General features: G+C 37.3%; 1 protein-coding gene across 3 annotated transcripts in view; it reads right to left on the bottom strand.

The window, feature by feature from the left end:
- The window catches only part of LOC103030678 (zinc finger protein 585A), a 32072-nt gene extending 20356 nt beyond the window's left edge, over positions 1–11716 (bottom strand). Inside the window, exons 1-2 of one of the 3 annotated variants that reach the window (XM_049477540.1) lie at positions 11576–11716; positions 7321–10359 (exon numbers count right to left, since the gene is read on the bottom strand). In XM_049477540.1, the coding sequence (XP_049333497.1) occupies positions 9137–10237 (1101 nt within the window). In that variant the 5' untranslated portion in view covers positions 10238–10359; positions 11576–11716 and the 3' untranslated portion in view covers positions 7321–9136. Of the gene's footprint in view, positions 1–2545; positions 10360–11575 lie in introns of those variants that run through there. The other 2 variants (XM_049477541.1, XM_049477539.1) reach the window with 2 other exon arrangements.
- Between the last annotated feature and the right edge of the window lie 5939 nt (positions 11717–17655).

The following is a 17655-nucleotide window of genomic DNA, read 5'->3' as shown; positions in this document are numbered from 1 at the left end:
AAATATCAAAAATCAACAAAATATATGCAACTTGCATAACTAAACAGATGAGCAGATATAAGTTACTTTGAAACAAAAGCATGAGCATAAGCAAAAGCACTTCTCAAATTACACAAAATAAGTTTTAGCTTGTCAAACTAAACATCTACTTCACAAACTAAGAAAAGTGAAACATGTAACTTAATCATCAACATTAAAATCAAGTTACTTGCCAACTCAGACCAAACATATCACATGTGCACATTTTGACACACACAAAGTATTAAAGTTCATCCCTTGTCGCATTTAAACCAAAGGTAAGTAATTGAGAAAAGTCAAATCTCCTACCAGTAGCGTTTGACCGGTGAACTGAAGGATTTTCTTGTTTTCTTTAGTTTGTCTTTTTCCAAGCTTTTGCTCCAAACAAACATTTGCTTCTTTGTCCCCTGCAGCATGTGTTGATCTGAGGGTAAAGATGGCCGCCTTACAGGAAATCCCTCAGACCTGACAGGAAGTCCATCAGAGTGCAGTGGTGTGGTTGTTTCAAAGCTTGTCTGCCCCCTGCAGGTCCGGATGGAGACTAGTTGATTGTTGTTTTGAATGTGGATGAAGATGTTTGGTTATTTTAGTGTTTTGACAGTTGGCGTGACAATCATTTTAAACGTTCACGTTCATTTTTAGCCACATATTTTCCTCTTTTGCTCATAACACTCATGATCTTCGTATCATACGTATGTCTTATTTTATGACTTTTAGCTTCATTTTAATTTGTTTGATCAGTCTTACATACGTCCTTACTTTATAGTTTCCCTCTTTTCCTGACATGAATTCCTTTTTTACAGTTTTGGCTCTTTATCGTCCTTCTTTATTGGCATTTGCCATCTTATATCTCTTCACTGATCTCACTAAATAATAATGCATATCAGACTTGCTTTTTTTCAGCTCAGAAAGTCATTTTGTAACATTTGTAATAATACTTTTCATTAATATAAGTTATGTCCTTTTTTTCCACAGACCTTTCAGACACATCCCATGTAAAAACGTCCCCCGAGCTTATCAAGCTAGTCATACAGTTAGCTTATTAGAATAGGCAGCAGTTACTTCATTTAACTCACAATTGGGAAAAAAAGCACAATTCTGTTTATATTCTTTTCCTAAAGTTCATAATTCATACACGTGGTGTCAGTTTCACACAAATTAAATACCAATGTTTCTCAAAATAATGAGATAGTTTCCAATAAATTTCGTTCCACTTCACGATTGTCTCCCCCTTGTTGTTGATTCTTCACAAAAATAAACATTTCATTTATTTATCTTTGAAGCCTGAAATGTGGCAAAAGTTTGAAAAGTTCAAAGGGGGCTGAATACTTTTGCAAGCCACTGTATATAGTGGTTGCTTGAATGTATGTTTGGCTGATAGAGCAGTGTACAAAAGCTTTTGGCTAAATGCTAAAGTTCAAAGATAAGATAAGATTGCAGATCTTGCAATATAAAAGCATTTTATTGAATCAAATAGATATGAATATGAGTAAATACATAAGGTGAAGCAAAACAATAATAATAATAATAATTGGTACTGGATAAAACAATCAAGAAACTAAATGGATTGGATATTTTTAGTACCTTTAGCAAAGCAAAATGATACCAAATAAGGAAAAGATAACAGAGTATATAACTTTAGCAACACAACACAACCAAATATCCCTAAATATCCCTGAAACATGGACCAATGAGAAAAGCAGTAGAGGGAATGAAGAATCCTGCAGTTTTATTGCAGCACAGCCTGCTGAGTGTTTATTTCAGTACGGAAACTACAGTTAAAGCGTTGTAACTTTGAAAGGATTGTGTTGGCATTTTGTTGCAAGCTAAGAAACTTCTCTATTCCCAAGAATACTTTACTCCTTACAACTAAGTCTTTAAACATCTAAATTATAAAGACTAACTTATGCTAATCTAACATCAGGAGCAAACACTGGCAGTGCCCTTGCTCCAACTACAAACTTGAACAATCTCCCCCTTTTCAGAACTAAACTCAACTACAACTACCCTAAAAACTGAGCTCTGTCTGCCTCACAAAGTCTGAATTATTTAGGCCACAAACCCCATTGTTGGTATTGGTTTTAAAGGCTAATTTTAAGTTCCATGGTCTGGGCCTTTGTTGAAGCTCCAATCAGCTTACTGGTAGGAAGAGAAAACTACATGAATTTGGTTGCTTGGTTGCTACGTAATTAAGTAACTTGACCTGGCAAATCGCTTGTCCCAAACAAAATGTTGTCCAACTCTGATAAACGAGTTCAATCACAGCGTCAGAAATCTACCATTTGTTCTAAGGAAAAACACTTAATAATTAACTTTGATTATTTAAAATAATATACAAACACAAAACATTCATATGTTAACCAACAAAAAATAAATTAATCCCTTAATTTCAACAACACTGAACAGGGTTACACAATACATCTTTGCACTTTACTGAATTAATACAATTTTAGAAGTAGAGGAAAGAAAGAAAAAGGGGAGGGAACTCAAGGAATTTGGGCTGGAGATCTGAACTGCTTGGCTGAAGAGCGTGCAGTTATATCCCCAAAAATTGAAGCTTATATGGAATCAAGTTTGGAACGAGTCTGTCTTAAATCATCTGTTGGGAACAAATGTACAACTGATATGCCCGGGTGTTGGACGCTTGGGAAAAGGAGGTTGGACGGTTGTAGGGAAGGGGGGCGATTGAGGGTTGGTGTAGGAGGGTGGGGGAGGGAGAGAGGGACATTTGGAATGGGTACGGGAAGATGAGAAGTTGCAGCAGGTGAGTAGAAATTGGTTTTAAGTGCAGGGCTTGGATGAGCTTACGTTGAACCAACAGCAGGTGGGAATAGCTTCCGCGGCGTTACGTCGAGTGAGTTACGTCATCGGGGCGCACCACTGGTTTTGTTTACCTCCCAGCAGGGAAGTGAGGAGAATTTAACAACTGTCCAATCAGAGTTTGGGGAGGTTAAGATTTACCGAACAAGCGATGTTGAGCTGGAGAGCGGGTACAGTGACGACGCCGGCTGAAGTGGATATTGCGGTTATAAGGGGTCGGAGAGACGGGAGAGGGTTAAATTGGGGGAACTGGTGGTGCGCTGAACGACCGGTCCGGGAGAAAGATCGGGTTGAAGCAGGAGTAGCTGGCATGGACATGGCCGATTACGACCGAGGAGTTCGGCGAGAAGGAGCAGGAGAGGGGGCAGGCTGGCTGAGAGGAAAGAGCTCGTTGTCTGAGGTGTCGAGGTCTATGTTTGGGTAGCAAGGTGAGTCGCTGGTAGCTGGGTGTGGCAGATTTGTCGTTGCGAACTTCCGTCACAAATGGTAGGTAGTTACAGCTGGCGGTTGATTGACAAGGGGTTAGAGCGTGCAGTGGAGGAAAAAATAGAGAAAGTGTTTATATGTAAACAATTGAGAATCTGTTAAGGCTGTAAATTACATAAATTGACCAAATTATAATTTCCTACTTATGGCAAAGCATACTCAATTTTAAAAACTAAAAATGTCCTGGAATTATAAAATCCTCACTTTTGTTTATTCTTGGTTCTAAAGGCTAATGCAGTGAACCTGTAAATCAGTACAGTATTTTATATACGATTTTACTATGAGCTATAGCGTCATCGCTTTACTATCCATTCAGCATATCACTGAAAATGCTCAACATATGATTATAAAAATATATGTTCCTAGTTTATGCTGTTAGTGGTACCATGTATGATTCTGTGTGTAAAAAATTCTTAAAACACAACACAACACTAAGTGTTGAAGAGCTCTGCAGGCATTAACTAATGTTGGAATCCAAACATACATAAAAACACAGCATGAAATTCAGTAAGCATCATCTTTGGAGAAGATTAATTTTTCTGAACCTGTAAAAAAACATTATTAAATTTAGTTCTTGTAACAGAGTGAAGATTTTGTGCATGATGAGGTGTTTTTGGCTGTCTGAAAGAATTAAGGTTTGCATTTTTTATGACAGAGGAACAGATTTGGGATACTTTTCTATCTTTTGTGAATGCGCTGATGTAATTTAAGAGTACCCTGTGTAGTAAAACTCTTCCCACAGTCTGAGCAGTGATACGGTTTCTCTCCTGTGTGAATGCGCTGGTGCAGTTTGAGAGTACTCTGTTGATTAAAACTCTTCCCACAGTCTGAGCAGTGATACGGTTTCTCTCCTGTGTGAATGCGCTGGTGCAGTTTGAGATTACTCCGTGTAGTAAAACACTTCCCACAGTCTGAGCAGTGATAAGGTTTCTCTCCTGTGTGAATGCGCTGGTGTATTTGGAGATTACTCCGTTGATAAAAACGCTTCCCACAGTCTGAGCAGTGATACGGTTTCTCTCCTGTGTGAATGCGCTGGTGTCTTTGGAGATTACTCCGTTGATAAAAACTCTTCCCACAGTCTGAGCAGTGATACGGTTTCTCTCCTGTGTGAATGCGCTGGTGTATTTTGAGATTACACTGTTTAGTAAAACTTCTACCACAGTCGAAGCAGTAATACGGTTTCACTCCTGTGTGAATGCGCTGGTGTTTTTTGAGATTACTCCGTGTAGTAAAACTCTTCCCACAGTCTGAGCAGTGATACGGTTTCTCTCCTGTGTGAATGCGCTGGTGAATTTGGAGAGTACTCTGTAGAGTAAAACTCTTCCCACAGTCTGAGCAGTGATACGGTTTCTCTCCTGTGTGAATGCGCTGGTGCAGTTTGAGATGACTCTGTGTAGTAAAACTCTTCCCACAGTCGGAGCAGTAATACGGTTTCTCTCCTGTGTGAATGCGCTGGTGTATATTGAGAGTACTCTGTTGATTAAAACTCTTCCCACAGTCTGAGCAGTGATACTGTTTCTCTCCTGTGTGAATGCGCTGATGCAGTTTGAGATGACTCTGTTGATTAAAACTCTTCCCACAGTCTGAACAGTAATACGGTTTCTCTCCTGTGTGAATGCGCTGGTGTATATTGAGAGTACTCTGTTGATTAAAACTCTTCCCACAGTCTGAGCAGTGATACTGTTTCTCTCCTGTGTGAATGCGCTGATGCAGTTTGAGATGACTCTGTTGATTAAAACTCTTCCCACAGTCTGAGCAGTGATACGGTTTCTCTCCTGTGTGAATGCGCTGGTGTTTTTTGAGATTACTCTGTTGATTAAAACTCTTCCCACAGTCTGAGCAGTGATACGGTTTCTCTCCTGTGTGAATGCGCTGGTGTTTTTTGAGATTACTCTGTTGTTTAAAACTCTTTCCACAGTCTGAGCAGTGATACGGTTTCTCTCCTGTGTGAATGCGCTGGTGTATATTGAGATCACTCTGTTTAGTAACACTCTTTACAGAGTGCTGATGTTCCTCCATGTCGGGACTTGGCTCCATCTGTCTGTGCAATGTATCAAACAGTTTCTGCGTTTTCAGGAGATTCTTGTGGACGGCTTGTGCTTCACCTCTTTCAGCAGTTTAAAACTGTTCTTTAATAAATATCCTGGTTGTTGGTGTTTTTTTTTTTATTTCTGGAAAAACAAAGAAAATTTGTTTTGTGTATTAAAATTAAAGCAGGTCAATTAACCAAAATGAATGACCTACATCAGTTACACTATATGGAGAAAAGTACTGGGACACCTTCATACTACAATAAAAGCTTCAGTACTACTCTCAGCAGGCTGCAGCTGCAAAATGTATGTCGCAGAAACACTGCTGCTGTCCAGCACTGAATACAATGTTTTACTACTACTTTAGTATCTTACTTTACACTATAATACATTAATCCATACTGCTAAAACTCGCTCCGGTCCGCAGCTAAAATGTCCCGCGATTAAGCGAAACCGCCCCTAAACGAGCGGATCTCATTCTGCAGCTAAAACCTCCCGCGATGAAGCCGCGCGGAGCGCAGCGCGGCCGAACCGAGTTCCTCGGTTAGGCTCGGCCCCGATGCAGAATTTTAGATTTTAGATGCAGAATGAATGCACCTGACGCTTCCACAAGTGATTAAACAGGAGAGATAGTTGAGGGAGGCATAACTTTAACCGTTATGTGTGTTATTGTGGTATAATAACACTGGGTCATTTTACAAGCTAATATTTTAGTTTATTCTGTCAGGACGAGTGAGGCAGGCTGCGTGGTGAGGACCAGGTCGTTATGATCCCTCAGGAAAACCTTTACAGTTTACAGGTAGTTACTAAAAAACTGTGTTCAGGTTTGTGTACAATTTCAAGTTCCATGATCGTTCTGTTCATTTCTGTTCATTTATCACACGTCCATGATGTCTATCTTATTTAATAAACACATATTCTGGTTTGTATTCCGTTGTATGTGGAAGGATAGCTGAGTTATAACTAACTAATATAACTGTATATATATATATATATATATATATATATATTTTTTGTAATCCTCCTATTCTTTAACTTTATTCTAAAGCTTAAATATTCAACAACATGCCATTCCAGCATCACAGACTGAACTCGCTGCTCCCATACAAATAAACCCAGCAATTATTACGCATCATTGCACACATTATCGGCCACAATTATGAGTTACTATTAAAATGAGAGTTCCTGTATTTTATGCACTTTTAGGCACACTCAAAATCCTTTCATCCAGGAGTGTGAGGCTCCGTTATCCTGTGTATGATCTGTAAAGCCCCCCCCCCCCCCATCCCCAGCTCCGCCACCCCCTCTGTGGGTCAGAGTCAGACTGCTGAGCAAGAGCTAGGAGAAGATCCAGTGCTGGTGGTGTAAATGCTGCACATGCTGAAGGTGGTGTTGGTGTGGGTGTAGAAGCGTGTTATAGAAAAAGAGAGAAACTTCTCCATACCTTCTGTAATTCAGCTGATCCTGCTCTTCGAGAGAACTGCAGAGCCCGAAGCTCAGCCTCATACGGGTTAGGTAGAGCCCCTCCCCCTCCCCCTCTATATCACATTACACCCTATCACCACGAGGGAGTCCTTAATGCATGGAGCTGAATGGAGCTAAACAGCTAAAACTCTAATTTAAAACACTGTATAACTACTTCTATGGGGTTTTCCTTTAATTTTACAAAGTAGAACAAAGTATTTCACCAAAATGGGAAAGAAAACGTACCCCTATATTTTTCCATTTTCCAACAACTGTTTTTTTAAATAATTAAAACTGCAGTTTAAAAGCTTTAATAATGATCTCTGAAAGTCTGAAACAATTGTTGTGCTGTGTAGAGCAAATGAGTACTATTTTAAGTCTTAAACATTTCTATTATTTTGCTCAGCTGTTCCATATGAATATGGGTTACATATGGATACATCCAGCTAAATAATAGTTTAGAAATGTTTTTAGAGTGAAAATTGTATACAAATTGTTTGGCTTATGAAATCAGAATCAGCTTTATTCGCCAAGAGTGTTTACACACACAAGGAATTTGTTTCCGGCTGTTGTTACCTCTCTACAATTACAAACAACACAATATACAGACAAGAATATGTAGACAATAACAACTTCACGTGTTCAGCAGAATTGCATACGTACTGAAAGTGAAATACCTATAGATGAGTAGAGTGAAGTGCAGTTGCAGTATTATACAACATGTATAAAGTGCAGTATGGCATGTAAACAACAGTAAACAGCAGTTCAGTTCTAGTTATTAATAAGTTTGATGGCGATTGGAAAGAAACTTTTACAGTGTTATGGCGTAATTTTACTGACAGTAGTCGAGAGTGACGTTTTTGAATGCAGCTCTCACGGATTTTATTTGCTCACGTGTATAGTTGTGCTCTCACAAATTCACCATGCTCTCTCTCAGATTAACTCTTCTCTTGTACGAATCTGCACGCGTGCTCTCGGATATATCATCCTCCTGTGCTATCTGGCTGTTCTTAATGTTTTGAGAGCGTGCGATCGCACTCAAATTCCCCCTGTGTGCTCGCGGAGCGGTCCCCGCTCGAGCACGGAGCTTTTCACTGCAACAAAGCTTACAAAAGTCTCCAGCCAATCAGAAGTGGCAACAGGATTTGACCAATTAAAATCATAATGCCCCTTTTTGCCTATATTACTAGATAAAAACAACCAAGGAACTAAGCAAGATGATGATACCAAATAATGACAAGAAAAGAGTATATAACGTTAGTAATACAACAAAACCAAATATCCCTCTATACAAAATTGCAGAGTTTTAATCAGACTGACTGAACCGTAGACCAATGAGAAAACCAGTAGAGGGAATGAAGGAAAGAAGGAAAATATTGGTTTCAAAGGCTATGTTAGTTTCCAATCAGCTTAGTCTCCAATCAGCTTCCTGATGGGAAGAGAAAACTACATGAATGCACTTCTGTTGCTTCATAAGTAATTAAGTAACTTGATCTGGCTAACCGCTTGTCCCAAAGAAATGGTATCAAACTCTGATAAACAAGGTCAATCACAGATTCAGAAATCACTTGTTTTAAGGAAGAACACTTAATAATTAACTTTGATTATTTAAAATAATATGCAAACACAATACATTCACATGTTAACCAGCAAAAAAAAACAGAAGAATCCCTTTGTTTGAACAACACTGAACAGGGTTACACTATACACATTTGCAATTCCAGAAAAGAAAGAAAGGGTTTATATGTAAACAAATCAGAATATGTTAAGCATACTAATTTTTAAAAATAATTATGTCCTGGAATTATAAAATCAACACTTTTTAAATGTTAATTATTATAATATATTAATATTATTAGTGCTACATTCTAATGCAGTGAACCTATAAAATCAGTGTAGTTTTGTTTAGAGGATTTTACTCTAAACTAGCATCATCACTTTACCATTCATTCAGCATTTCACTGAAAAGGCTCAACATATCATGATTATAAAATATACGTTCTTGGTGTTAGAGGTACCATTTATGATTCTGTGTATAAAAACCTATTAAACCACAACACTCAGCACAACAAAGCTCTGCAGGCATTAACTAATGTAGGTATTCAAACATACATGAAACATAGAACGAAATTCAGTAAGCATCGTCTCTGGATAAGATTAATTTTTACTGAACTTGTAGAAAGTCATTTTTAAGTTCAGTTCTTGTCTGTCTTCGAGTGACAGAGTGAAGATTTTGTGTATGATCAGGTGTTTTGAAAGATGTCTAAAACATTTAGTATTTGCACTTTTTTGGCAGAGGAACAGATTTGGGATAGTTTTTATCCTGTGTGAATGCGCTGATGCAGTTTGAGATTACTCTGTTGAGTAAAACTCTTCCCACAATCGGAGCAGTGATACGGTTTCACTCCTGTGTGAATGCACTGGTGTTTTTTAAGATTACTCTGGGTAGTAAAACACTTTTCACACTCTAAGCAGTGATACGGTTTCTCTCCAGTGTGAACACGCTGGTGTTGTTTGAAACTGCTCTGTTGACTGAAACACTTCCCACAGTCTGAGCAGTAATACGGTTTCTCTCCTGTGTGAACGCGCTGATGTGTTTTGAGATCACTCTGTGAAGTAAAACACTTCTCACACTCTGAGCAGTGATATGGTTTCTCTCCTGTGTGAATGCGCTGGTGTTGTTTAAAACTACTCTGTTGAATAAAACTCTTCCCACAGTCTGAGCAGTGATACGGTTTCTCTCCTGTGTGAATGCGCTGGTGCGGTTCGAGATTACACAGTCGGCTAAAACTCTTCCCACACTCTGAGCAGTGATACGGTTTCTCTCCCGTGTGAACGCGCTGATGCAGTTTTAGATGAATCTGCTGAATAAAACTTTTCCCACAGTCTGAGCAGTGATACGGTTTCTCTCCTGTGTGAACACGCAGGTGCAGTTTCAGATGACTCTGTCGATTAAAACTCCTCCCGCAGTATGAGCAGTGATACGGTTTCTCTCCTGTGTGAATGCGCTGATGCAGTTTGAAATGACTCTGTCGATTAAAACTCTTTCCACAGTCTGAACACTGATGTGGTTTCTCTCCTGTGTGAATGCGCTGGTGTTGTTTAAGATGACTCGGATGATTAAAACTCTTTCCACAGTCTGAGCACTGATACGGTTTCTCCCCAGTGTGAACCCGCTGGTGTTGTTTGAGATCACTTTGTTGATTAAAACTCTTCCCACAGTCTGAACAGTGATACGGTTTCTCTCCTGTGTGAATGCGCTGGTGTTTTTTTAGATTACTCTGTTTAGAAAAACTCTTCCCACAGTCTGAGCAGTGATACGGTTTCTCTCCTGTGTGAACGCGCTGGTGTATTTTGAGATCACTTCTTTCAGTAAGTTCAGAGTGCTGATGTGTCTCCATGTCGGGACTGGGCTCCATCTGTCTGTGAAATGCTGTAAACAATTTCTGCGTTTTCTGGAAATACTTCTGGACGTCTTTGTTAAATATCCTGGTTGTTGGTAGTGATGAATTTCAGAAGAAAACTTGGAATATTTTTATTTCTGAAAAACAAAAAAGTAAAAACATTTCATTGAGTATTACAATTAAAGCAGGTAAATTAACCAAAAATAATTACCTACATTAGTTACAGTAAAAGGAGAAAACTACTGGGACACCTTCATCCTCCAATAAAAGCTTTAGTACTTTTATCACATTATAAATTCACAGACATTATAATATAAAGTTGTAGCTTGACTGTCAGCAGGATGCAGCAGCAAAATACACGTAGCAGAAACTCTGCTGCTGTCCAGCAATGAATACAATGTTTTACTACTACTGTAGTATCACACTTTACACTATAATACATTAATCCATACTACTAAAACTCTACTATATTGACCTTTTTTTTTTTTTTTTTACGTTGGACTGTAAATATGTTATACTGCTCTGATGAAGGTGTATCTCATTTTATCTTATAAATATCTTTATCTTTGTAATTATCTGACTTGCAGTATATCTCTACTCTTCACTTTCTATATACAAATATTTAGAAAGTAGCCTAGCTGCCAGAGTCACACAGTATGATTTGCTTTTTATTTACCTGGTAAAAACAGTGTTTTTTTTTTAAGTACCACAAACGATGTAGAAAAATATTGAACAACAAGAGCAGTTTTGTTAAAAGGATACAGCAACTGGATAGCGGGGTACATTCATTTTAAAGGTAAGTTAAAGTCTTGGCCACCTTTAGCTAACCTAGCTAATGCTATCTGTATAGCTAAGTCAGCTGGCAATTCCAAACAATAAAATACTTTTTAAATTAGCAGCCTGAATGTCTTAAAAACATGAAATTTGTGTTATGTTGTTGTTATATAAGCTAAGTGGTGGGATAATGTACACGCTGTTTGTAATGGTTAATCCTTTTCGTTATATAATTAACTTTACCCGTTAGGTGTGTTATTGTGGTAAAACAACACTGGGTCATTTTGTTCTGTTCATTTGTCACACGTCCATGATGTCTATCTTATTTAATAAACACATATTCTGGTTTGTATTCTGTCAATAAAGAATATGTTGTATGTGGAAGGATAGTTGAGTTATAACTAACTAATATAACTATATATATTTTTCGAATCCTCCTGTTCTTTAAACGTTATTCTAAAGCTTAAATATGTAACAACTTATACTGTTCCCACACACATAAACCCAGCAATTATTACGCATTATTGCACAAATTATCGGCCACCGATTGTTTGAGTTATTATCAAAATAAAAGCTTACCAAAGTTTCAGTTTAGTTTCTCCAGCAGTATTAGCATTAGCTGCTAACCAGCTGCTAAACAACTAAGTGCTAGCTTAGCCGTTCTGAGGTGATTTTTATCGGCCTTTATACAACAGGTAGTTCCGACCTCACAATCTGATTGGTTGAGAAGTGCCTGAGGTGATTTTTATCGGCCTTTATACAACAGGTAGTTCCGACCTCACAATCTGATTGGTTGAGAAGTGTTCTAGCCGCGCTGATACTTGGATAACGCAGACGCGTTGCCGAGCAACGGCGTATTTATACACACTGGACAGTTTTGCAGCATTAGCTTAGCACAGGCTAGCGTCCAGCTGAGGCACGCTCGCCCCCAGCCCGCAGCGCTGACTCGTTTTTTTTTGTGGAGAAAAAGGAAAGAAAATCATCTTGACCGCAGTCTGACAGTCGGAACTGACAGTCGGAACGGTAACCAGCAGCCAGGCTAGGCTAAAATAAGCTAAGCTAATGCTGAGCTACTAACCACAGCTAAACAGCCGGCTAGCTAAAACAAAACACCACCCTGCAAAAACAAGCAGAAATGCTCGAAAAACGCGCAGATTTCACCTGAAGACGACTCAACTGAGCAGGAGAGGAGAGTATTAGCGTTATTTCACGCTCCTAATGTTTACCATCTTCGCTTATTCCCAATTCTGATTTCAAGCTAAGGTTCGTGGTGTTAGTCTGTATAAACTAAGTTACACGACGTTTTGTAGTTTAGTTCTGTTACAGTTGTTGTGGAACTAGTTTTTGGCAGAAGGGCACAGTCCATATTAAAGCATATTCATTCTGAATTTCCTAAGGTTCTTTGATTTATTTTCTTTATTCATTTTGTTAAAAAAAAAAACTGTTGTTTACAAGCAATAGAACATTTGAGGTCGTGTGCTATCGAGAATAGTAAAATCAGAGCTGTGATTTGATCACACAGATCATCACAGGCCAGGTGTAATAGGTGTGTAGGTATGAGTGATGTTGAGGCTCCGTTATCCTGTGTATGAAGCCCCTTCCTGTGTCTGTGGGTCAGAGCTAGGAGAAGATCCAGTGCTGAAGGTGGTGTAAATGCTGCACGTGCTGAAGGTGGTGTAGGTGTGGGTGTAGGAGTGAATGTAGAACAGCGTGTTAAAGAAAGAGAAATTTCTCCATTACCTTCTGCAGTCCAGCTGATGCTGCTCTTCCTCCGGCGACGATCCGGCTCTAAGAACCGACTCTTTGAAACGAACCACGGGATTCGGATCCTGAGAGAGAGCCGATTCTTTTTTTTGTTTGTTTGTTTGTTTGTTTGTTTTTGCCGCACGTGATCGGTGCGTTCACACTGAGCGAGAGCGGAATGGGAAGATGACACATATAAACCACAATAGAAGACAGCACAAAAAAATATACATTAGAAAAAAAATAGAGAAATATTAAATTCATAAATTTATTATTCTTTGAAATTCTAAAGGATGTCAAAAGTGAATATAGTAAATCAGGTAAGACGATTTCAAATGTTGGTACTGATGTCAAGTATTTACAACAATAAAGATAATAATATACTCTATATCAAGATCAGTGTGTAAAAAAAAAAAAAAAATATATATATATATATATATATATATATATATATATATATATATATATATATATATATATAATCAAGGTTAGTTTTGTTCAAAAAGAAAGAAGAAAAGTCTTGCCAGAATTAAGATGCAATGAAACATTGAAAAGAAAGATGTGATACTGATTCACATTCTGATTTAATACACATGTGATCTCACATAAACTACGTTTTGTAGCAACAACATCAGTCCCATCTCTTCTTTGTTTTTGTATTTCATAATTTATTTATGTATAAATAAAGCCATATAAATAATACATATTTAATTTAATGTATGTTTTTACACTACTAATTCATTTTACACATTATTTGGTAATAAACTGATTTAAGCAACCCAAAAGAATCTAAGGAGTCACTTGGGAACCGAAAAAAACGACTCACTACAAAGAGCCGGAATTCCCATCTCTATACGGGAATGTGAAATGAGCAACAATAGCTGGAAAGCCATGTGACGTTCCCGTCAAAATAAAAGTCCGCTTGAAAAAAAAAAAAAAAATTCGAAGTGATTATAGCGAAGAGAAGGTCAGGTAAGAAGCGGAATTTCACTAGTGTTTTTAAAATAATGTTAATTAGCTTAAAAACTCACTATTTTACTGTAGTAACAAACAATAAAAATGTTAGCAAATGAAAGTCCCACCTAAAACCATTATTGTAAAATAGTTTCCAACTGGGCCTTAACTGATACTTTCAGTTATAATAATAATAATAATAATAGTAATAGTAATAATAATAATACACTGCAGTAAAGACAAGTAATACAAATACAGAAAAATATAGAAGAAAAAAAATATACTTCACATTTGGAGCAACTTGACATTGTTAAAAAAAAAAACGCAATTTAACAGCCAGCACCATATATTTTCAGAATGGAAAAAAACTGAGAAGAAACAGAATAGAAGAAAAGGCTTGAATTTGACTTAACAAATTTGTCATTATAAAGTAAAATGCATCAGAATAAATGGATTCCTAAAAATGTGTCTTAAATATATATTTTGAATGACTCTAAACAAGACATTTTCACATATTACTAAATTACTAATGTTTAAAATGTAGTATACCCTGTTAATTAATTATGGTTTGAGCCATTAGTTTAAGGAATTTTAATGTTAAATAACGGCAAATAAACTTTAGGCATTTAATAACTAGTTGAAGCATTAATCAACCATTTTACAGTGTTTCTTACTGTTGTAAACATGCTTCATTGATTTATGGTTCACCCATTTCAGAATCTGCTCCGAGTTTCTCAGGCCACTAGAGAGCGCTCTCGACTAAGTTCAAAATGTATAAATATTTTTTAATGTACAATTTTCACTCTAAAAAGTATAATGCATATATAAGCTATTATTTAGCTGAATTGTTCCATATGTAACCCATGTTGTATATATGGAACAACTGAGCAAAATAATAGTTTATATATTTTTGATACGCAATAGACTGAAAATTGTACTATTTTCTCAACACAGAATAACAATAATGGGATTAAATTGTGAATTATTCAAAAGTCTGTTCTTCAAGCACAGAAGATGAATCACAAATAACACACAATCAGCTTTAGAACATCGTTTTATTATTGCAGACCAGCATTTTGGTTCTTTGTTCTTGAAAATAAATACAACATCATGCTCATTTGCACAGCTTTAATTGTTTAGCACATTTTACAACAGAAAATAATAGGAGGGAAAAAAAATTACATCTCTAAGAAAATTAGTGTAATAGTTATGAAGTGCATTTAAAGACAATTAATAAGAGCAGTTTAGGACGCTTTATAAAACAGTAAAAAAATATAGCAGTTGAGCTTTTGAACTGGAAGTCAAAAACAGCAATGGAAAAATGTATTAATAGACCATATTTCCATGGAAAAAAAATATCTGCTTCTGCCAAAAATAAAATCCCTGAATACAATGCAATCTGGAACAGTACTGTCTACAAACAAATAAAAACAAATAATCTCCCTTTATGTGTGCACACACACTAACACACACAGACTTGGCAACACTTGGTATTACTTCATGATTTATATTTACTTTTTTCCTTTCCTTTCCCATTAATTAATTAATCTCTCTCTACCAACATTTAATCTTCTTTTCTATTCCTACTTATTATTTTTTCCCATTCCAATTATCTTCCTCTTTATTATTTATTCTTCCTCCTTACTTTTTGATTTGATCTCTTCCTTTTTCTTTTGTGAGTCTCGCTCATGTTTGCTCATGTATCCTTCCTCAGTGAATAACCAACAACAAAAATATCTTAAATAGTCCTCCAAAGAGGGGGGTGGTGGTGGGTCAAAAAAAAAAAAAAAAGCATGGGCCACTCGATTCACAACATTGATATCAGCAAACCGCTCACCCACACGACGCCATACACGCAGTCTGCTATCTTCCCTGTACAGTGAAAAACTGGATTCATCCGTAAAGAGAACATCTCTCCATTTTTGAATAAGTTGAATATACTTTAAAAAATTGTGCAAAATGTTGCCTTAATTTTTAAAGTAAATCCAACACATGATTTTTTTTCAGTGTGGGATGGTGTGGTTACACGGTTATGAGGCCGGTTGGTTGTACTGCCAAATTCTCTAAAACGCCTTTGGAGACGGCTTATGGTGGAGAAACAAACATTCTATTCATAGGCCACAGCTCTGGAGGACACTCCCACTTTTTTGACAAAACTGCACATTTTAGAGTGGCCTTTTACTGAAGCCAGCCCAAAGTAAACCTGTGTAATAATCACTGTGTCTAATCTGCATCTTGATATTTCATACCTGGAACTGGTGGATGGTTTAAGTGCTCACTAACACAGATTCAAACCTACTTGTGAACCAAATTTAAAAGAAAAAGACCTTTTGTGTTTGTAGGAACGTTCTTAGATCTTTAAGTACAGCTCATGAAAAATGGGACCAAAACCAAAAGTGTTGGATTATATTTTTGTTCAGTGTAAATAAAACTTGTTGTGTAACTTAAAATACATGTTTGATCTCTTAGTCCAGTTACAGCCATTTCCTTCCTTTGTAAAAGTGCTGTGATGATGCAGGTGTGTGTGTGTGTGTGTGTGTGTGTGTTTGGTGTGAGTGTGTGCATTTGTATGTGTGAAGTAGAATGCTAGAGGACAGAAGCTACACAAACCACAAAGGAAACTCACTCAAACTCATCATAAAACACAGCACTGCACTGAACCAGTGACCTCAATATCTAAAAAAAAATAAAAATAACATTATCTAAATAACTCAGTATCTCAAAATAATTACAGTATCTCAATAACTCAGAATCACAAAATAATAACAGTATCTCAAAAACCCAGAATCTAAAAAAAAAAAATGCCAGTATCTCAATAACGTAGTATATCAAAATGATTTACCATTTTCATGTGACATGTTCTTGCTAAAAGGTCTCAGGTGTGAACGAGGAGCAGGTGTGTTAAATTTGGTGTTATTGTTCTCACACTCTCTCATACTGGTCACAAGTTTAACATGGCACCTCATAGTAAAGAACTCTCTGAGAATCTGAAAAAAAGAATTTTCCTCTCAGAACAGACCACCCCAGAGTTCACCAAAGAAGCTGAGTCCATGTGTTCAGAGTAAAATCCAGAGACTGGCTTTAGAAAAAAACAGACGCCTGGGTGCTGCCAGTATTGCTGCAGAGCTTGAAGAAGCAGGAGGTCAGTCTGTGATTGGTTAGAACATACGGTGTGCACTGCATCAACTCTGTAAGCATGACTTTTGATCCAGAAGGAAGCCTCTTCTGAAGCTGATGCACACAAAACCCTGCAAACCTTTTCCAGAAGACAAGCAGATTGAGGACATGGAATACTGGAAACTATTCTGGTTCAGATAGTGTAAAGTGTGTGTTGTGCCAGTCAGACGAGAAGTACAGAGAACAGTGTGTCTTGCCTACAGTTAAGCATGGTGGATGGAGTGTCACAGTTTGGGGCTGCAGTTTAGCTGTTTAGATACTTATCTCAAATACTCGCTGCTATAATAATTACCCAGCGGCATGTGGAGCACTGAGTATAAATACCAGCATTTAAGTATTGAAATGAATTAAAATTACTACACTAGTGGTTGTGATAAATTCCGTTGCTATGGTAATTAGTTAAATCAGTGTTTACTAGCTTAAGGAGAAAATTTTCCAGCTTGGCTTCGTCTGTTTTCCCATGTTCTTCTGGGCTCTAAACTGTCTCTGATCACAGAGCTTTAAAAAAAGTTTTCTAAAACAGTTTATCTGCTCACTTCTATTACAACAGCAGCACACTGTTCTATACCTGGCAACCTGAGTGTGGAAATGGCACTGAGGGATTGGAGATGAGCTGATTCAGAGATTAAAAACACACACTCAGATTTCCATTCTGTACCAGTTCTAATAAGAAAACACTGGCTGAAGCTCTGTAGAAAAGAAATATAAGCCTTTAAAATCATAAACGCAGTTTAAAGCAGGGAGGAGTTTCAGAACGAGCTTTAAAAACTTCCTGTTTGAGTAAA

The sequence above is a fragment of the Astyanax mexicanus genome, chromosome 4, assembly GCF_023375975.1.
Source record: "Astyanax mexicanus isolate ESR-SI-001 chromosome 4, AstMex3_surface, whole genome shotgun sequence".
Lineage (NCBI taxonomy): Eukaryota > Metazoa > Chordata > Actinopteri > Characiformes > Acestrorhamphidae > Astyanax > Astyanax mexicanus.
Note: the sequence above shows the minus strand (reverse complement) of the source record. Positions and strands in the feature narration are given on the sequence as shown.